The sequence below is a fragment of the Panthera tigris genome, chromosome A3 (assembly GCF_018350195.1).
Source record: "Panthera tigris isolate Pti1 chromosome A3, P.tigris_Pti1_mat1.1, whole genome shotgun sequence".
NCBI lineage: Eukaryota > Metazoa > Chordata > Mammalia > Carnivora > Felidae > Panthera > Panthera tigris.
Genome location: NC_056662.1, coordinates 5,666,965 through 5,687,567, shown reverse-complemented (window position 1 = coordinate 5,687,567; position 20,603 = coordinate 5,666,965). Strand labels below are relative to the sequence as shown.

Genomic DNA, 20,603 nt, shown 5'->3' with positions numbered 1-20,603 from the left:
CTGGGTGTACCTACATATGACAAAGGCTGTTTTGAGGTTAAATCATCTACATTTTTAAAAATTTATTTTTGAGAGAGAGAGAGAGAGAGAGTGAGAGCAAGGGAGGGGCAGAGAGAGAGAGAGAGAGAGAGAGAGAGAGACAGAATCCAAAGCAGGCCCTAGGCTCTGAGCTGTCAGTGCAGAGCCCGACATGGGGCTTGAACCCACGAACCATGAGATTGTGACCTGAGCCGAAGTCAGACGTCTCACTGACTGAGCCACCCAGGCACCCCAAGGTTAAATCATCTAATAGGAAGTCACCTAGCCAAGGACCTGACCCCAAACAGGTATGCCAGGACAAATGATCTTTATCATTCGTGGTGTGTGAGGATCGACCACATAAAAAAGTGCCCAGTACTCATTAGGTATGGGGCACCTGGGTGGCTCAGTTGGTTGAGTCTGACTTTGGCTCAGATCGGAATCTCACAGTTCATGAGTTCAAGCCCTGCATCGGGTTGTCAGCACAGAGCCCACTTTGGATCCTCTGTCCCTTCTCTCTTTGTCCCTCCCCCACTGTGCTCTCTGTCTCAAAAATAAACATTAAAAATTTTTTAGAAAACATATGGGGGGGGGGCGCCTTGGTGGCTCAGTTGGTTAAGCGGCCGATTTCAGCTCAGGTCATGATCTCACCATTCGTGAGTTCAAGCCCCTTGTCCTGTCCTGTGCTGACAGCTCGGAGCCTGGAGCCTGCTTTGGATTCTGTGTCTCCCTCTCTCTCGGCCCCTCCCCTGCTCACCCTCTGTCTCTCTCTCTCTCTCTTGCTGTCTCAAAAATAAATAAAAACTAAACAAAAAAATACATATTGGATAAACGTTAGTCGCTCTGAGCCTTTTCATTCTGTTCTCTCTGTTCCCTGTCCTCCAGTGGCTCTGGCTTTTACCAATTCCCACAGGCCTTCCCTGACTCTAAAGAACGGTTATCTCTTGGCCATCTCTCGCCTGCTCTTTGCTCCCTTCTCACAGCCTAACCAGAAAAATTTACCTGAATATAAAACCTAATATTCACCATTCATTCATTCGCCCTCTCTCTACTCCGCCTGAAATGTAAGCTCTTAGGGCGGTGGTGGGTCGTTAGGTTGGGCTCCTATTTGCAGTGGGAAAGTGCGGCCGCCCCATGGGCAGAGAGGTCGGGGATGCGGAAGCATAAGGGGGCACAGGATGAACGAGCGAACGAAACCCCACCCGGGCAAGCGCCCGGTAAGACACACATGGCCCCCCGGCCCCCCGGCCCCTTCCGGGGCCGGGCAGGAGCGCGAGGTGCACGCAGCCAGCCCGCCTGGCCCGGGGTGCACAAACGCCCCGCCGGAGCCCCGCGCTTTCCCCTTTTCGGAGCCTGTGTCCCCGCCCTGGCTCGGGACCCCAGGCCCCCGCAGAGCCAGCACGTGCTAGACAGACGCCAGCCGCCCCGCGTGCAACTGCGCTCCCGTCCTGCGTCCTCCCGGTTTTGTCCGGCGGGGCTCCGCGAGCGCGGGGGGTGGGGGGGGGGGCGGGGGGGGCGGGGCCGCGCGCGGGCGGCTCTGGGACTTGTAGGCGGGACGCCCGGGCGGCTTGCGCCGCTGGGAAAGGCACCGCCCACCCCGCCGGAGCCCCTCGTGGCCACTGCCAGGGCGGCCTCAGAGAGGCCTTGTCCGTCACGGAAGGGGAAACTGAGACCCGGGGAAGGGACTCAGCTTGCCCGAGACCACGTGGCCGGGCAGTGGCCGCCTTCCCTGGCCTCCAGGAAAAAATCTAGGCCACCCTTGAATCAAAGTTTCCAAAGGGCTCTCTTAAAAGTGCCCCTTGTCTGGTGGAGAATTCTCCTCACCTCCATTCCGTCGTGCATTCAGTCAACAAACATTTCCCGAGGGCCCTCTGCTTGCCAGGCCTTACAGCTGGAGCAAAACATCCAGGGTTCCGCCCACCTAGCAGGAGAAAGAGGCTGTAAATGAGCAGGTGGGCAGGGGTTCGGGAAACAGGAGTACATTGAACGAATTAAAAAAAAACAGGATAGGGGTGCTTGCGTGAGTTAGTCGGGTGAGGGTCCCATTTCGGCTCAGGTCATGATCTCAAGTGTGGGTTCCAGCCCCGCGCTGGTCTCTGTGCTGACAGCTCGGAGCCTGGAGCCTGCTTTTGAGTCTGTGTCTCCCTCTTTCTCTGCCCCTCCCCTGCTTATGCTCTGTCTCTCAGAAAATAAAACGTTAAAACACACACACAACACACACACACACACACACACACGGGCAAGATAAAGGGCAAGTGATGAGGCAAAGGCCCCAAAGGAGGCAGGAGTGTGTCTCAGGTGCTGCAGGAACGTGTGCGAAAGGACAAGGGAGGAATTAGTTGGGACGGAGAAGTGTGTGTTTCGGGGAGACCTGCTGAAAATTGAGGGCTCCCCTCCCAGCTTAAGGGGCCTGGAGCAGAGAGGCTTGAGGGAAGAAGGCGAGGTCAGGGTCCAGGGACTTGAGACAGTCTGTCTGGGCCTGGAGTCAAGCACCCTAGGCGCCCGGTGAAAAAATTAGGGAACACGACTCGCCCCGCCCCCCAGCCCACCAGGTGCCACTCCCAGCCCCCCAGGCCCCACCTGTATCCCACTGTCCCAGAGGAGGCCATAGGGTCAGGGCCAGGAGTGACCTCACTTGGAGCTGTCACCACAGCTGTGCTGGGACAGCAGAGGATCTGAGGTGCCCAGAGTCGGCCTCTGCACCAAGGTGTGACCCACCAGTGGGGGATGTTGGTGCCAGGGCCAGCTTCCAGGGCCCCAAGCTCAGAAAGGCCCCACGCTTGGTTTACTGCTCTCCTGTTCGTTGAAATTCCTCACAACTCTGAACAAGTTCTTGTAGCCCGTCCTGCCTGGTGTGGAGCACACAGAGGCTCCGGGATGGCCTGTTTCCATGGCTGGGGACAAGGACAGAGAGACAGGACTGCCCTCAGCTTGCATTTCCCCCAGGGTCGCCCACCTACAGGGAGGAATCCCTGCTATCAGCTGGAAGAGGCCAGAACAACTTCCTCTGCCCAGTCACCTCCTCCAGGGGGGTCTCTGGGACCACTCTGGACCCTCCCGGATTGCAGATCCCTGGCTTATGTCCCTCCGGGTTGTCCACTGTATTTTTAGCGCTGACTTGTCTTATTCGTAGAGGCTCCACGGAGCTAGGGCGTAAGTTCTGTGCGTCCCTGCAGCCCCCATCCTGGAGTGTCGCATGAAACGCCCTGAAAAATATTCATCGAGTGAATCATATGTGCATGTAAAACAAGAATCATTTCAGCTTTTAATACATGTTGCTGTATCCCATCTCACCCTGGCTCAATAAACATGCTGATCGTCGCTGACTCTAACTCACTAGACCCCTGCGGGCACGCAGAGGGCCCCCCCCCGGGGCCGGCAGGGCCGGCGGGGACACGACCCTGCTCACTCAGGCTCGCGTGCGCGCCCCGCCCCAAGTCTTCCCCGCCCGCCCGGCGCCGCGGGGCGCGGCCGGGACTACGCTTCCCGGCAGGCCCCGCGCGCCCGGGGCGGGGCGGGGCCGCGGCTGGGGCGTGGCTGCGGCGGACTAGGGGCGGAGCCGCTTACAAAGCCCGGGGGCGGGCGCCGGGGCGCAGAGTGCCCGCAGCGCCGGCAGGAGCGGAGCGCAGCGCAGCGCAGCGCGGCGAGGCGCACTCGGTGGGGGCGGCCCGCCAGTGGACGGGCCCGGCGGCTGGACCGGTGCCGCTGCTGTCCTGCTCGCTCTCCGCCGCCGCCCATGAGCGCGGCGCCGCGCGGCCCGGGTCCGTAGGCGGCGGGGCGCCCCCCCCCATGCTGCTGCAGCCCGCGCCGTGCGCCCCGAGCGCGGGCTTCCCGCGGCCCCCGGCCGCCTCCGGCGCCATGCACGGCTCGCAGAAGGACACCACGTTCACCAAGATCTTCGTGGGCGGCCTGCCCTACCACACCACCGACGCCTCGCTCAGGAAGTATTTCGAGGGCTTCGGGGACATCGAGGAGGCCGTGGTCATCACCGACCGCCAGACGGGCAAGTCTCGCGGCTACGGCTTCGTAAGTGGCCCCGCGGCCGGGCGCGCACCCCGCCCCGCACTTACCGCGCCGGGGGCGCCGAGTCCACCGGCGGGCGCACGCCCAGCTGCCCCGGCACCTGCTGCCCCCTCCTGGGCTCGGGGGCGGAGGTTCACGCTCCAGCCCGTCCCGCCGCCGCCGCTACTCGGCCGCGGCTCCCTGCCCCCACCCCACTCCTTGGTTAAAAGGGAGAGCCGCTGTGTTCAATTAGCGCTTCGGAGTTTGTGGCGAGATTCTGGGGACAGTCGGCTTACTCCCAGGACTTCCTGGAGCAACAAGCGAGCAGAAGGGGCTTCACCTCCGGGCGCTTTGGAGGCCTTTAGCACCCCCTCCCCTCCAGGATTTTACAAGAGTTCCTTTAAACGCCCAGAACAAACGGCTTAAGTAAAAAAAGAAAAAAAACGGTTTGAAGGCACGTCTCCTACTTTCCTTCTAACCGGTGTCCCCCAAACCCTCCCACGAGGAAATTCGCACCCCCACAGGCAGGCAGGACAAGCTCGGGGCCCCTGCCTTCCTTGGGGAGGAAAGGGGGAAGTTCCTTGTCTCCCCTGGGGATCATTTCTGTCGGTAAAGCTAGGTTTCCCAGCACATGAACTTGGATGGAGGAACTGGAATCCAGGGGCACCTTTGCAGGAGGGCCCCATGGTGGGGGTGGGGGGTGGGGACTGGGTCAGAGGTTCTGAATAACTGGCCCCCCAGGGAGGGGGAAATGAGTGCCTCTTGCGGGAGCAGAGGGCTCTGCTCCTCCCACCGGTAAGGGAAACCCCTGATGCATCTGTGTTCCTCTAGGTGACCATGGCCGACCGGGCGGCGGCAGAGAGAGCTTGCAAAGACCCGAACCCCAACATCGATGGCCGCAAGGCCAACGTGAACCTGGCGTATCTGGGTGCCAAGCCGAGGAGCCTCCAGACGGGTGAGAGCCTGTGTTTTCCTTTCCTGGCTCGTCTTGATTGCTATATTCAGTGTTGGTATCTGTGGGGTGGAAAGGGCCCCCCCCTTCCCCAGCCCTGCCCCAGGAGTGGCCGTCAGCTATCATGTGCTTGCAGAGCTGTCCCTGGGCAGTCATCCCCTAGCCTGGGAGCTGGACCCCGTCGTCCAGGTGCATGTGCCAGCGGGACAGGGCGAGGAGGGCGCATCAGCCAGTTGTCAGCCGTCCGCCAGGGAAGGAGGAAGTTGTTCCCCGGGGCTGGCGATCAGGGGGACAGACACCCAGAGGCCGCTGTTACCCTTCTCCGTTGGCTTTCTTAGGCAGGGAGCTTCGGGATTTGTGGGAAGGTGGCCTGGGAGTGTAGAGGAAGCCAGTTATCTATCCCTTCCGATGGGGGAGGGCACGGCTGTGTGCTTCTGCTCCCTTGGGTGAGGCTGAGCCCCTACGTGGCCTCTCGTTTCAGGCTTTGCCATTGGAGTACAGCAGCTGCACCCCACTTTGATCCAACGGACTTACGGGTGAGTGGACACTGTTGGCTGGGGGGGCCGGGGGGGTGAGCAGACCTGGCCAAGCAGGCCCCGGGCGCCCCTTGGCCCGAGGGAGTCTTTCATCCGAGGACCACCAGCCCCACGGGATGCCCTTTGCATCTACCTTTCCGTGTCTGCGAACCGTCGCCTTCTCCGATCTTCCATAAACCTGATTGCCTTCGGAGGGCGGGGAGGCAGGGCCAGCCGGGAGGACGGAGAGAAGGCCGAGAGCGTTCCTCCGGTCCTGCCAGAGACCACGGAGGCTGCCGGAGCCTGGTTTCAAGTCTTGGCTTCCCTGTGACCAGTTGCGTGACCTCTGGCAGCCTACACAGCCGTCTGTCCCTCAGTTTCCCCAGCTCCCTCTGTGGAATGGGGATGGTAGCGGCCTCTCTGAGCTCTGTGAGCGGAGACCTCGGGAGGGGCCTGTGGGGAGGGAGGGCAGGGAACGCTGCGGAAGTGCTGCCCGTGCTCTGTGGGCCCGGCGGCTGCGTTCTTCTCAGGGTGCCGGGTGACCCGCTCTGGTGCCTGACAGATGGTGCCAGCAGGCCACTGCCATCCGGGGTCTGGTATTTAGGAAAGCTGCAGCAGGTGAGATGGGACCGGGGCCAGCTGTCCAGCCCCAGTGGGCCCGGCCTGTGGGCCTTTTGTCCGACGTGCTGTGGTTCAGCGCATCCCACCCTTGCCTGGCTTTTTTTTTTTTTTTTTTTTTTTAAAGTTCTAATAAGTCCCGGCAGCTGCTTGTGGAAGGACACACACACTTCAGGGGCACAAAGGAGCCTGCCATGCAGTGTGACTTCCCAGCCCCGTGATCGATGCTGGCTGTGCGTCCCAGTGCCGGCAGCGTGTCGACGGGGGTGGGGTGTGCTCCTGGGGGTGGCGAGGGCGGTGAGAACACAGACAGCCCCTTTTAGAACGTTGGTGCTTCTCAAGCTGTCAGAACCAAATCCCAGGCTCTGGATTTTGTGCTTCAAGCTGCGTGTGTGCGTGTGTGCGTGTGTGTGTGTGTCTCACGTGCATGTGTCTGCCCTAGAAAGAGGCACAGTTCGAGGAACCACCTGGCTTCCCTGGCAGGGCTGGGAGCTGGGCTCGGGTGGACCGGGCAGGTCACACAGATGGCTGAGGAGTTGTTGCGTGCCCACGATCTGGGGGTGTTCGCCCGGACACGCAGCGTCTGTGTCTGCTTGGTGGCCTTGGCGTGGATTGGCATGCGTGGGAGCCCAGCTCTCAGTCTGTTCTCCTGGGAGGGAGCCCGGGGGCGGCCGGGAGCTGGTGCTTCTGGGTTTCCTTCTCGCCCTGGCATCTGCTTCATAAATGTCTGGAGCCGTCTTGGGAGGTATTTGGGGACATCTGCCGTCATCCGAAGTTCTTCCTGCTTGGGGTCCAGGTCATGTGAGGAGGGCATTCCTCATTTTCCACAGCCTTGGCGCTGTTCCCCAGGTGTGTCCCAGGCGGCCAGGGGCAGGGCCTGGAGCAGGGGCCAGCTGCACAGAACCGGGGGTGGAGGGGGGCGGGCATCAGCGGCTCTGTCCTGCTTACCATGTAGCAGCTCCTACCCCGAGCACGTTTGAGCTCTTTTCGGATCTGCCGCAGCTGCCTCCAGGACTCCAGTCACTGTCAGGACTTGGCCCCTGGAGCCTGCAGACCTGGGTTCAAACCCTGGTTCTGCCACATTCCAGCCGGGTCCGCTTGGCAGATGGCAGGTGGCGTCTTCTTCCTGAGCGTTCGGTTTCCTCGTCTGTGACTTCCTTGACGAAAATAATGACCTCTTCACATACGGTGCCGGCACGCGGGACCGGGTGCTCTGTGCCCCTGCCCCCCATCCTCTCCTGTCCTCGCAGCAGCCTTCTGAGGTTGGCGCTGATGTTACCTTCACTTCCTAGATGAAGAAACTGAGGCGAAGAGCGGTTAACAGTCCGTCGGGGTGACCTAAGTGACGTGACTTAAACCGGGCCACTGGCTCCGAGCCCACACTCAGCCGCCGCTCTCTGGGGTGGGCGGGTAGGAAGGGTGCCCCAGCCTTTCCCCTCACGGTCCCTTGAGTGCCACCCACGTGAGGGTGGTTGGGGGTCGGCGCAGATCTTACCGCCGTGCGTTCCCGACTTCAGGTGACCGTGTCTTGTAACTAAATCTCTGGCTGGCATCTAATACCTGTGACGACGAAGAGGCCTCGGGCTCTTCTTGTTGGTTGCCAGGGGGCGGAGACCCAGGCGGGGACAAGGGGTCAGAGGGAGCGTCCAGGTCTTCGTTGCCAGCGGCCGGTGGCCCAAAGCTTCTCAGGGTCCCGCCGCCTCCCACCAGGCCTCGCTGAGGTCCGGGGTGGCGGGAGGGGCCCCTGGGGGTGCTCTCCCAGCGAGGCAGGGCCGGGCTGGCCCCGGGTCAGCTGCCTTCCCCCAGTGCCCCTCGGTTGGGAGAGTTGGGCCGTCAGCGTCCCTTTTGTCTTTTGTCTCTGCAAACGAGAACAATCGGGCGGGAGCGCGGCTGGCCTGACTCAGCAGTCAGTGTTGTGTGCTGCGGGCTGGCAGTGAGGCTGGGCCTGCGCCGGCCGAGGGCACGGTGGGAGCCAGGGCTGGGCAGCTCGGCCTTTTCAACCAGTTAACCCCTCTCCTGCCTGGCCGAACTTCCCCTGGACTTCCTGGCTCCGATCCTATGCCTTGCACAGGTCTAAAGGTTGCACGGCCCCACCTTTGGGCAAGGCCACTGCGGAATCCTCGCCTGTGGGGCCATAAGCATCGGCGTGGGAGATTCGCCAAAGAATTTCTTAACAAGTTACACTTTTTGCTTGGATTCCCTGGCTCTCGGTTTTTGTTTTTTTTTTTTTTTAAAGGGGGTTGGGGTCTTTCAGGACCTAACTTGGGCTGTGCATTCCTGTCATGTAACTATGTGTGGGGCCAAGGCCTGAGGTTTGGAGAATCCTTCCTTGGCAGGTGACCAGTGACTTAACCATGAGAGGACATGACCAAGGCCTTAGACCATCCAGTTGAGCATCTCTTGGCCGACCCCCCCGGGTGGGACAGTCAGCAGCCTGCAGGCAGGAAAGTTCCAAGTGGTCTGGAGAGGGCACATGTCCGGGCAGAGCTTTGAGCCTTGTCTGGAAGGGACCTCCTGGTGTCAGAGGGTATATGTCCAGGGCTAGACCTAAGACCTGCCAGGGTCTGAGGTTTGTCCTGGGCCTGGCTGTACTTGGAACCTCTCCTTGGGTTATTTTTGAAGGGCCAGCTGCTTCTCTGGGCACAGCCCCCGTCCCTTTTCTTAAGGGGGCCTTGCTGGGGCCTTCGCATCCATTCACCGCAAGTCCTGTTCTGTGGCCAGGGTGAGACCGGGCCCCAGGTCCCACACAGCAGGGTCATCCTTCATCCTGTGTTGGAGCCAGGATCCCAGGGTCTGCCTGGGCTCATCTCCCCGGAGAGGACCAGGATGGAGACCAGGATGCGGGGCTGACTTGAGCACTGAGTGGGTGCCTTTGTGCAGAGCCGGTGGGTCGGGGGCCCGGCCCACAGAGAGACTTGTATTTGTCAGGGACCCAGCTCCTAGCAGCCCTCCGACAAGGCCTGTTGCCCGAGCTGCCCGTGCAGGCACCGGGTGAGGAGAAACTTGTCTGAGCTCACGCAGTGTGGGGCCGGGGGCCCGATTTGGTGGCTCCAGTACTCTCCTTCCTTCCGCGAGGCCCCAACACCTCTCTCTGGCCAGCTCTTGAACAAATCCGAGCCAGACACCCCAGGACTGACACCCACTATGGGACCCTCTTGGGGCGGTACATGCCTTGTGGGTCCAGGGACGCCTACGCTCTCTGGGCAGGCCCCCGCTGTCCCCGCCATCACCAGGCCCCAGGTGTGTGCACGCCGAGGGGCCTGAGCCCAGTACCTGGGTCACCAGGGGTGGGGGTGGGGGGGGCGGTTTCCATGGGGACCGCAGCCGTGGGAAGGCCATCAGACGACACACTGGGACACACCCCCAAAAACCGCCGAAACCTGACCAGGACCTCCAGCCTGGTTAATAGCACCGTGCCAGCATCAGGTGCCTGGTTTTGGTCGCACGCTGGGTTGTGTAAGACGTCACCCACTGGGGGACGCGGCAGGAGGGCACCCAGGACCTCCCTGTGCTGTTTTTGCAACTCCTCGGGATTCTCCCGCTGTTTCCTGATACGAAGTAGATTAAAGGCTGGGCGGGGCAGGGGTGGTGTGTCGCAGAGCTTGGCTTCGGGGGCTGGGGGGGGGCGGGCGTGGGATCAGCACCTTTGGGGGGGGCACAGCAGGAAGTGAGGTCAGAGCGGGAGGCCGTGGGGGCTGGGAGGAAGCTGGTGCCTGCTCCCCGCTGTGGCATCACGTGGCTTGTTTTTACTTTCAGGGTGCCTGGGGTGGCCCTGCTCCCCACACCGTAGCTTCCTGTTTGGCACTGGAGCGAGGCGTGGGCCGGCGCGTGGCCCTCCCGGTGGGCCGCCCGTGCACACCTGTTGTTTGTCCCCGTCTGCCGTAACAGAAACCAGCCTCCGGGGTGGCTCTTGGGTTCCTCTCAAGGATGAGCTCCTCGCTCCGGCCCGCTGCCCTGGCAGCCTGAGGGCCGGAGAGCCTCGTCCAGAAGCCCGGAGCCGAGGGACAGAGGCCTGGCCACAGACGGGCCTGCGGGTGTCTGAACCACCCCCAAGGGTGTGCCCTGGGGCGGGAGGAGCAGGGGGAACGGGGCGGGAGGGCTCCCGGGTGGCCCAGCCGGCCCCCTCGCGTTGCCGTGGCCAGAGCACTGGGCCGAGAGCCCGGAGGCGCTTTTCCGTGGCCTGTGTGTGTGTGTGTGATCCCTTGTCGTCGTGACTTCTCCTCCTTGAGCCTCAGTTTCCCCACCTCCCATGTGAACGCGACGAGGGCTCAGCAGAGCATTCGTGCTCCCGACCCTTCCCACGTGGGTGGAAGCAGGAAGCTGGGCATTCGTTCGGCCCGTTTGTTCAGCAGATGTTTGCCAGCTCTGTGGCAGGCCGCGCACGCCGTCCCGGATCGTAGCTGCAGAGTGGCCTGCAGCCTGGCGGCAGCATGGGCAGGCCCGGTGGCGGTAGGCGCTGTGGGGGGAGGGGCGGCCGGGCCGGGGACGCCAGCGTGAGCCGGGGGAGGAAGTGGGGGGGTTGGGGGGCCCAGGGGCGCATTTAGATCGTATTCCGAGTGACGCGGGACTGAGGTGGGCCCTGCGTGGCTGAGGGCCGGGTCACTGGTGTCTTTGCAGCATCCCCTTGGCTGCTGCGTGGCCCGTGCGGTGGAGGCCGTGGTCCCCACGCAGCTGGGGTGGCCGCTGGCTCGGGCCAGGGTGAGCAGCTGTGGGATCCCGAATACGATACATTTTAAAGAATGTGTGACGGAGGAGCCTGAGAAGATTCCAGAGGTTTGGGCTGAGCACGTGGAAGGCCGGATAGGCCTGGAGGAGAGGGCGCAGGTGTGCGTCGAGGTTTGGACAAGTTCGGGGGAGGCCTGGCAGCGTCCCACCGAGGCACGTCTTACCTGCTTTGTGCCGCCGCCCCACTCCTGCCTGCTGTCTGGCGGCCCCAGGGAGCATTCACGTCCCCCCTCCGGGGATTCCCAGCCCCGGACCTGCTTTTCTGCCTGCGCTGGCGTCCCACTCCGCGCCCCTTCCTTCCAGAAGCCTGCAGTTGCGCCCCCGGTGGCTGCCTGGGTCCCCAGCACGGCTGGCGAAAACCTCCAGGGAGCAGAAAAAGTGAAACGGGCTCATTTGCCTTTTTTGTTCTTACTTTTGGGGGTGGCTTTGCTTTCAGAAAATGAGTCCCCCGAGGCTGTAGTGATTCCTTTTAGCGGAGTTTTGCTTTGAGTGTGTGCAGCAGTCAGCCGCCTCTCCAACTGGGCCACTCAGGCTCCCGAGACCTCTGTCTCCTGAAGGGGCCTCTGGGAACGCAGCAGAGGCCCTGTTGGGCTCTGTGGCTGGCACTGTTAGTTTACAGATGGGGAAACTGAGGCCAGAGAGGGCTGAGGGACTTGGACAGGCATGGCCAGGGTCCAGACTCAGGGCTCTTGCCCCTGAACCTCCGCTGGGCCAAGTCCGCTGGGGTGCCCTTGGCCGTGCCTTGGGTCCCGGCAGACTTCGCGGCTCCCCCATGTGCCGTCAGGAAGCCACGAGCCCCCGGTCCTGCAGGTCATGGTCACGCCTGGTCGGAGCAAGCCTGGTGAGCATCGGGCCACCTGACCTTTAGGTTCTGACCGTGGGCCCAGCTGTCCTGCTGGCTGGTCCGGTTTTCCCTCCAGGGTTCCTGGTCTGCTCTCCCTGGGGCTGGGGCCAGGTGGCCGTGAGAGGGAGGACCTTCTGTGCGTCCCGGCCGGCTTGGGGGCTCTCCCTTGTCGTCCCTCAGGCCCGAGGAGGTCATTGGTGCTGCCACGCTCTCTGGGGCGCGCAGAGCGTTAAATCCTCACGCAGCCCTAGCGGTGAGGGTGACCTCACTCACCCGACAGAGGCAGCGCTGACACAGCCCGGCACCTGGCGAGGACCAGAGCCAGCCTTGAACCGAGCCGCCAGGTTCCGCCCCCCCCCCACTTGCGAGCAGGGCCCCGTCCGGCAATAGCTGTTTCCAGCTGGGCTGCTTCCTTTGCCTTCTAAAGGGCTGCAGCTTCTATCCCAGGACCCAGGCAGCATGCCCAAGGGAGGCTCCTTTGCTCTCCGGGTGCCGGCGATCCCGCGGCCTGCCCGAGGCCCTCCGCACTCGACAGATGGTGTGCCAGGTGCTCGGGACCCGGCGGTCGGCACCAAGTGCCCGCCCTCGGGGGGCTTACATTTTCATCGAGAAAACAGAACGGAAAGTAAATGACGGGTCTCAGGTCGTAAGAAGGAAATAAAGCCGGGGGTGGGTGGGATGTGGTGGCGTTGACCTGGGGGTTGGTCGGGGAAGGCCTCTGAGGAGGTGAGGCTGGAGGTTGGGGAAGAAGCCTGCACGCAGAGGGAATAGCCGCTGTAAGGGCCCGTTGGTGGAGGTGCCCGTTGCGTCCGGGGAGCAGGGTGGTGAGAGTAGGGACAGTGGGTAGAGAGGAGTTGCAGGGGGAGTTGAGGCTTGGCTGTGTGGGAAGCCATAGGGGGAGCGGTGTGGTTCTGGGGAGGGTGGAGGCCGCTGGAGGGTTCTGATCCTGGGGGTGGGCTGGTCTCTTGGATTCTTTTTTTTTTTTTTTTTTTTTTTAAGTTTACGTATTTTGGGAAGGAGAGAGAGAGCGAGAGAGCGCAGAGCCTGACACAGGGCTCGACCTCTGAAACCAGGAGATCACGACCTGAGCCAGGATCAAGAGTCAGACACTTAGCCAAGGAGCCCCGTCTTGGATGTTTTTAAGATGACCCTCTGGTCACCGGATGGGGGCAGAAGCAGGCACAGAGGACCTGCTTCGACGGGGTGTGGTAGATGGAGGCTTGACTGACCGGGGGAGGTGGGCGGGGTGTGGAGAACAGACACAGTTGGGGGACTGGGGGGGGGGGAGCGGGGGGGGGGCCTGGGCCGCAGCGGAGGGAGAGTGGGCAGGACCGTCCTCCCGGGGGCTCCTGCCCTGGTGGCAGACCAGCCTTCGCCCGCAGAGTGTTGTGCGGCCTGTGGCCTTTTCAGAGGTCTGAAGGTCGAGCACGCGGAGGCTGGTGGCGCCCCAGCCTTTCTGGGGAGGGGGTGGGGTGGCAAGGAACGTGCGGGGCACGCGGGCCCTGCCCCCGTTGCCCCCTGGCCAGGGCCTCCTGTTCCTGCCGTGTGTGCGGGCCTGGGGAGGGGGGCGCTGGGCTGTGCTCAGGCGGGTTTGGCTGGGCTTGCTTTCTCCCCCGGCAGCTCAGTGGGGTCCCCGTGGGCGCATGTGCACACACCCCTGCAGCTCTGCCCCTCCGTCCCCACCCGGCCTCCTTCCCGGCGCCCGCCGGGCCGGGGCATCGGGCCCCGAGGGCGGTCAAGAGCCGAGCGCGCGTGCCCTTCGCTTTGTAGTCTGCCCTGCGGCAGGGTCCGCACGTGAGGGGTGTGACTCTGGAGGAGTCTCCACGGTGGGCCGTCCCGTGCCTTGTGGGGGATTGGTGGCCTCCCTGGACTCCACCCACCAGGGTGGCACCCAGAAATGTCCCAGGCGTGGCCCGGTGTCCCTCGGAGGGGCAGAGTCGCCCTGGCTGAGGTCGCCGTTCTGGCGGGGGGTCCTGGTCCTCCCTGCAGGCCCTGAGGTCAGCCTCTGCAAATCCACATGCAGAGCCGAGGGGCGGCCGTGCTGCAGGGAAACTGCCTGGGGCGCGTGCCCTGCCTCCTGGGGCTTTGTGGCTCCCTCTGACTCTTGGCCCCACTGTGCGGCAGGACCCCCCCCCCCCCCCCCCCGTTCCTTCTTTTCCTTTTGATCGCAGTCTGGGGTGCACACACCTGTTGGGGGTCCAGTCTCTGTGGATCCACTGAGCAGCGTGGATGCTGGGCCTTGGACTGGGACTGCCCTGCCACCTGGATGGCCTCTTGAGACCCAAGCTGGCCCCCAACGGGGGCCCCCGGTCACAGGCTCCAGCCAGCAGCCAGTCCTTGTGGGCTCAGGTAGCAGGCAGCGTATGGACAAGGAGGCAAGACTCTGCCACTGCGGGTGACACAGTACCTCTTGTGGCTTTAAAATGCGTTGTGGGTGATCTCGGACTTTTTGCATAGAGTGGGGGCGGGGCAGAGCGCTCAAGGGAAGCAGGTGAGTGGACGCAGGTGGGCGGTATCCTGGGGTGTCAGGGACCGGGTGTCTCCCTTCCTCCCCAGCCTGAGACAGTTACTCCCTCACCCGTGGAGGCTGGGACAGAGGTCTGGTCCTGACAGCGGAGAGTGCAGAACCTGATAGATGTGACCACTGCCTCATCCGGCTGGACCTTGGGGAAATACGGCCAGAGCCCTGTTTGTCTGTCTTACCTACTTACGTGTGTATTTATTAAGTTTATTTTGAGAGAGAGGATACGCGCTCGAGAGCGGGGAGGGGCAGAGAGAGGGAGAGGATTCCAAGCAGGCTCTGCACTCTGACCCGGGGTCTCAGTCTCACGAACCGTGAGATCACGATCTGAGCCGAAGTCAAGAGTCGGACGCTCAATCGACTGAGCCACCCAGGCGCCCGAAACCTGTCATTTTTGTGGCCCTGGATCCTTCTGCTGTGTGGACAGGGTGAGGCCCGGGTCTAGGCAGTGGCTCTGAGTGTGGGTGTGTATCAGGATCCCTGGGGGCCTGTCACCCCTTCTGACCCCTCTGTCTGCAGGGGATCTGCCTTTTTGGCAAATGCTTCGGGGGTGTCTAAGGCAGGGGCGTCCCTGCCCATGTTTGGAGAAGTTCTGGGCTGCAGGCTTCCAGAGCCTCAAAGTGAGAGATGTTCCCGAGGCTCCAGGAGCCGGGTGGGGGCTCTCGTGGTGCCAGGGACGTCCCGGTGGGTGCTGCACCAAGGCACGCTTCATCGTGCCCCCGTTTTGCTCCTTTCCCGGGCAGCGTCCTGACTGCGGGAGCCCCTTGACCTTCTCAGCGGAGAACCTGTTCCCCGTGAGCTGTTGTTCCATCAACACGCTGTGTGCCCGGCTCGTTCCAGAGCTAGGCCTCGGGCGAGGCCCTGGGGGTGGGGGCAGAGCCCTCCCCATGGCTCACAGGAGATGCAGGGGAGGTGAGGGCTCACTGGCAGGTACAGACCCGGGTAGGGATGGCCTTGAGCGTCGGAGGTGCTGCAGGGCACGGCTGGGACGGGACAGCAGCTGAGGTGGGACAGCAGCCCCCAGGGATGTGGTCTCAAAGCAACAGCCTGGCACCCTTGCCCGGCTCCTCCGCGCACACGCTGGCTCCAGCCTCAGTCTTTGCCTTGGCTGGTCCCCCACGGCCAGCTCTGTCTTACCCTCGGGGCTCAGGGCAGCTGCTCTCTCCTCCGAGAAGCCTACCCTGATCACTCCCCGCAGTCCCGCCTCCGGGTCATGGGTTGGTATGTTTGTGTGTCTGTCCGCCCCGCTGGAATCTGAGCTGCGGGGGCCGTATCCTGGCCCCGGCAGACGGGAGATCGCTGTTGCCCTTTTCAGGAGACCGAGCAGGATTCGAACCCAGGCCTGGCTCTGTTCAAGGCTCTGGTTTCCATGGGGGGAGGAAGGAGGTGGTCGGCGGAGGCTCCTGGAATGGGGGCGGTGGAGGGCGATGGGCGCTGTGGCCCGGAGCCAGAGCACGGGGATCCCGGCGGAAGCTGCCCGGGCACACGCGGCAGAGGGTGGGGGTGGGGAGGCACGGCCGCCGCCGGCCTGCGTGTGTTGCTGCGGGAACACTGGGGCGCTGCCGCGGGGAGGGCGGCGCGGTCGGCGCTGGGGGCCCCCGCAGGCACCGGCAGGTGTGCCCCAGACTCCCGCCCGCTTTGCTGCCAGATCGTCGCAGCCCTGCGCGCCGTGCCCTCGCGGGCGGCTCACTCCGCAGCGGGATTTGTCTCTCGCAAACGACGGGTCACCGAACATCTGAACATCTGAAACCGAACAGCTGTTTTCAGACCTTAAGTGTGTTCACAGCCGTGTGCAGACGCGCGCTCTGCCTGACCCAGAACTTGTCCATCAGCCCGGCCCGGCCCCGCCCCCTGCCGGAGCCCCTGGCGCTTCGCCCCAGCTTCCTCCGGGCTTGCCCGTCGTTTCCTGTCGGGGGAGTGGCCTTCTGGGTCTGGCGTCCTTTGCCCAGCACGTCCTCGGGGCTCATCCACGCCGTGGCCCGTGTCAGTTCCCGTTCGCCGCGTGGCGAGACCCCCTTGGTTTGTCCCACCGTGGGGGGCGCTTGGCCCCCGTGAATATCGCCCCTTCTTCCTGGTTATGCGCGGGAACCCATCTGCCCTGTAACGACCCGCGGAGCCCTCCACCGGCCCCCGGCCCCTGCCCCTGCCTGTGCGCTCAGGACGTCGTGCGTAGGACGTCGTGCGTAGGACGTCTGTTCTCGGACCCGTAAAAAACGGCAGCTTCCTACGTCCTACGGCCCGCCTCGCCCATCCTCAGCCACCTTGGCCCGCGTGGAAATACGCATCTGGCTGCTTTAGCATCAGTGATATCCCAGCATAAACAGCATCTCGGGTCCGCTGCTCGGTTTCCTCCCGGCAGCGTGGAGGGCAGTGGCGTGGGGTCGAGCTCAATTCGCCTGGTCTCACTGCCACCGCGTGTGGTGCGTCTGGAGGGACATCGCATGCCGCTGCGGCCCCTGCAGGTGACCCTCTGGCGTTCTCGGGCTTGTCGCCGATCCTGTGGGTGCTGCCGCGGTGTCCGCCCCGGCTGAGTGTCGGAGAACGGGGCGCCCTGTTCTTTCCGAGCAGCTTCTCTTTGGAGCAGGGCCCCACCCCACAGGTGCAGGAGGGAGTTGGGTCCCGCGTGCCCCGTGCTGGTGCGAGAAGAGGCGGAGGAGAGACTGATGCCCGTGGCCGGGCCGTCTGCCCCGACGGGGCTGCCGGGTACCTGACGTGGAGCAGACAGGCCGCGAGGCCCCGAGAGGCCCAGCCACTTGCCCGGGGCCGCCCGGCGCCTGGTTGGCCGAGCGGGCCCACGCCGATACCGCCTTTCTGTGCCCCCGTCTCCCCACCCGTGACACGTGGGACTCATCCCGGGCGTGCGGGGACGGCTTTGCACATTAGCCTGCGGCATGGGACAGACGCGTGGGTCAGGAGGGTCCCCTCACTTTATCGCCGTGGGGCCTTGGCCGAGCCACTGACCCTCTGGGCTCCATTCTCTGTCGTGAAACAAGATGGTGACGTGAAGGGCAGCCTGAGCGCGCGTCCGACCAGGCACCGCGTGAAGGTGTTTCGGTTTCGGACCCGGCTCCGTGGGTGCCGGGCGTGGTTGGTGGCCTTGCTCCCAGGGCTTCTCCTCCTCTTTGTCTTCACTGCTGTCCTTCGTGCCTCACTCCTGCAGTCCTCACTCGGTGAGGCTCGCCGAGCTGCCGTGGGCCGGGCTCTGCGCTGTCGGTGCCCAGGGCAAAGCTCCGGAGCTGGGGAGGAGGACGGGACAGCGCAGCGTGTCCCCCGGTGGTGGCGGCTTGCTGGGGAGACGAACAGGGAGGCGGAGGGCCGGGGTGTGACCTGGCAGTCACACGGGGACCTGAGCTCAGAAGGCCCACGCTAGACTTGATGCTCTGCTGTCACCGTCTGAAACTTATAAATCCTTTTTAAACCTGGGCCCCCCAAATCACTGGCCCTGTGGGGGGCCTCGTGGGGGGATGGCTGGAGTGCAGAGCGTTGCGTTGGGCTGGGGGGGGGGTGCCTGGGAAGGGCTCACTGGGAAGGGGGGCTCTGGAGAGCCGGAGAACGTGTGTTATGGGCAGTGGGAACAGTCAGGGCAAACAGTCAGTGCAAAGGCCCTGTGGTAGGAGCACGGCTGGTGTGTTCCAGGAAGATGCGTTGTTGCCATACCCATCTGACCGACGAGCGGTCCTCGGGAGCGGGGACGCAGCATCACCCAGCCCCTCCACTCCGGAGCCAGCTTTCCACCGCCCCGTCCCCTGACCCAGACCTTCTGTGTTTGGCCCCGCAGGCTGACCCCCCACTACATCTATCCACAAGCCATCGTCCAGCCCAGCGTGGTGATCCCGGCCGCCCCGGTCCCGTCGCTGTCCTCCCCCTACATCGAATACACGCCAGCCAGCCCGGCCTACGCCCAGTACCCGCCGGCCACTTTTGACCAGTACCCTTACGCCGCCTCGCCCGCCACGGCCGCCAGCTTCGTGGGCTACGGCTACCCGGCCACCGTGCCCCAGGCCCTCTCGGCCGCGGCCCCCGCGGGCGCCACGTTCGTGCAGTACCAGCCTCCGCAGCTGCAGCCCGACAGGATGCAGTGAGGGCCGTTCCCGCCCCTGGCGTCACGGCCCCGTCGGCCACACGCCGGGCAAGCGGCCGGCCGGGCTTCGGGGTGCGCGCCCGCACACGTACCTCCGGAGACCCCGCGGGAGCCCCGCCTGGCCCCGGATGGGCCGGAGACCGCTTCTCTGGAAATCCAGGACCCGCCGCGTCTTGAGGGAGGACTTCGGGGAAAAGGGACGGCCGAGCGCTCTTCGAAGACACAATCCAGACCTCGCACACACCGCCAGCCTTCCGCCTTCCCCTTCTCCTGCCCCTCCCCGCACCCCAGGCGCCCACGGCCCTGTGCCCACCGCGCCTGGCCGGGGCCCTCCCCCCCTCCCCCTCCCCCACCCCCACCCCCACCCCTCCCCGCGGACCGGCTGCCCTTCGCCCCGCTCGGAGATGCCTTACTCCGGGGAAGCCCGAGAGGGCCGCCGAAGCGGGCGGTGAGCCGTGGCGGAAGGTGCGGGGGGCCCGTCTGCCCCCCGGACTCGCACTTTCTAGACCACAGCCCGCCCCACGCTGGCGACGGGGAGCCGGCCGACATCCCCTTCTGTCGGGCTGCAACGTTTTTCTTATCGTCCTTGTTTTGCTACTAAGATGATTTCAGAAGCGTAGTCTATTTTTTCAACGGGAACTCCCACCACCAAGAATCCAGAACCTATTTTTGACTTTGAGAGACTCACTTTTTGGCTCCGCCCAAGGCGACGGTGGCGGTATTTCCGCGCGCGGCGAAGCATCTGCCAGCCCCGGGAGCCCCTCGGAGGGTGGGCGTCTCCAGGCAGGTCTCTCTGGGCGACGGGCAGCCACCAAGGGCAGGAGGGAGTGTGGCCCGAGGTGATGCTGGCCGAGGGGCGGGGCCGGAGCGCACCGACCTTCCCGGCCCGCGAGTGGGCGGGGCTCCGAGTGCAGGACCACCCGGCCTTGCCCGCCCCCTCCCTCGTGGCGTCACCTGCTGTGTACCAGCTGGGGCCCTGGGATTGAGCAGAGACACGTCCCGCCTCCTGGCGGGGGCCTCGGTCTGGGGGCGGGGTGGGGGGTGGGGCGAGAGAGGTGCCCCCAGGCGGGGGGGGGGGGGGGGGCTCCCGGACACAGCACCGTGGGCCGTGCGGTGGCCCCCACTCAGAGGAGGGGGCAGTGAGCCGAGGGGCAGCCTCGCGGAGGAGACCCGTGGGAGGGTTTGGGGAGGGCGGGCCGCCAAGTTGGGGGGCGCTGGGGGTATTCCTTCGGACCTACCTCAGGGAAGTGGTGGCCTCAGGGGGCTGACCGACGTGGGCAAGCACTTTGCGGCGCGCCTGGTACAGAGTCAAAGCCCAGAAAATAAAGGTAGCTAATATTATAATAATATTTTTATTAGAACGTTCTGATTATAAAAATAAAACTTGTTTTCTTTAAAGAAAAACTTGGTCTGTAATTTTTCTCTTGCACGGGAGCCTCCGGCATCGCTGCCCCCCCCCTCCCCCCACCGCCCTCCCCCCCCTCCCTCCACCGCCCTCCCCCCCCCCCCCTCCCTGCCACGGTGATCACTTGGTGTCACAGCTTGGGAGCCGGGCATTTTAGTCAAGTGTTTGCTGAGCACCTGCCCGCACTGGCCTCTGGGCATCCAGAGTGACCGGACACACGGAGTCCTGTTACCACCCCCCTTTCCACGAACTAGGGAAGGAGCTGATGCCCCCCCCCCCCATGCCCTGGGTGTCTGCTCCCCTGCAGTCTGCTTAAAACCCAGGGGAGGGCTGACTGGTTCCGCATAGGTGACGAGCTGTGTGCAGCGTCCTGGGAATGGGGTCAGGGGCCGGCGTGGTGGTTTGAGTGGTGGCTCCCCGGAACCCCGTGGGATGGGGGGACCTGTCCCCAGGAGAAGGGAAGTGCTTCTAGACGAACCTGAGTGAGGACTGCTGAGAGGAGAGAACAGCAGGTGTGTGGGCCAGCTGCCCTAGGGGATGCTGGGAGGCAGGCAGGGTGCGAGGTCAAGGAAGGGAAGTCTTGGTCTGGGGCTGAGGGGGCCCAGCCCAGGGCTAGTTCTGGCATTTCCCAGAACTCTGCTGGAGCCACAGCTCCATGCTGGAGAAATCACGGGGGACTCACGGAGGAAGCGTTCCGCCTGGAAAGAGGATGAAGTCATTCACTCCAAGAAACCTGTGCCGGTCAGAGGCAAAGCACTGAAGAGAGTCCTAAAGCAGACACGATGCTATCCCATTGGGGTTTATAATCTAGTGAGGGTGACCTAACAAGCCTACAAATGGGATAATTTTGGATACCGCTGAGCCCTGTGAAGCAGGTGTCACAGGGTGCTGGAGAATGGCTGGGTTCTAGGCAGACAGCAGC

General features: G+C 63.8%; 1 protein-coding gene across 1 annotated transcript; it reads left to right on the top strand.

The window, feature by feature from the left end:
* Positions 1–3,631: 3,631 nt before the first annotated feature.
* Positions 3,632–18,620, top strand: RBM38 (RNA binding motif protein 38). Its single transcript, XM_042980092.1, has 4 exons — positions 3,632–4,044; positions 4,852–4,975; positions 5,454–5,508; positions 17,974–18,620. The coding sequence occupies exons 1-4, from the start codon at positions 3,808–3,810 to the stop codon at positions 18,275–18,277; spliced, it is 720 nt and encodes a 239-aa protein (XP_042836026.1). The 5' UTR covers positions 3,632–3,807; the 3' UTR covers positions 18,278–18,620.
* Positions 18,621–20,603: the final 1,983 nt, after the last annotated feature.

Coding starts and splice junctions, on each gene's coding strand:
- RBM38 (XM_042980092.1), top strand. CDS start 3,808: ATGCTGCTGCAGCCCGCGCCGTGCGCCCCGAGCGCGGGCTTCCCGCGG. Junction 4,976..5,453: donor GCCGAGGAGCCTCCAGACGG/GTGAGAGCCTGT, acceptor CTCTCGTTTCAG/GCTTTGCCATTGGAGTACAG. Junction 5,509..17,973: donor TTGATCCAACGGACTTACGG/GTGAGTGGACAC, acceptor TTGGCCCCGCAG/GCTGACCCCCCACTACATCT.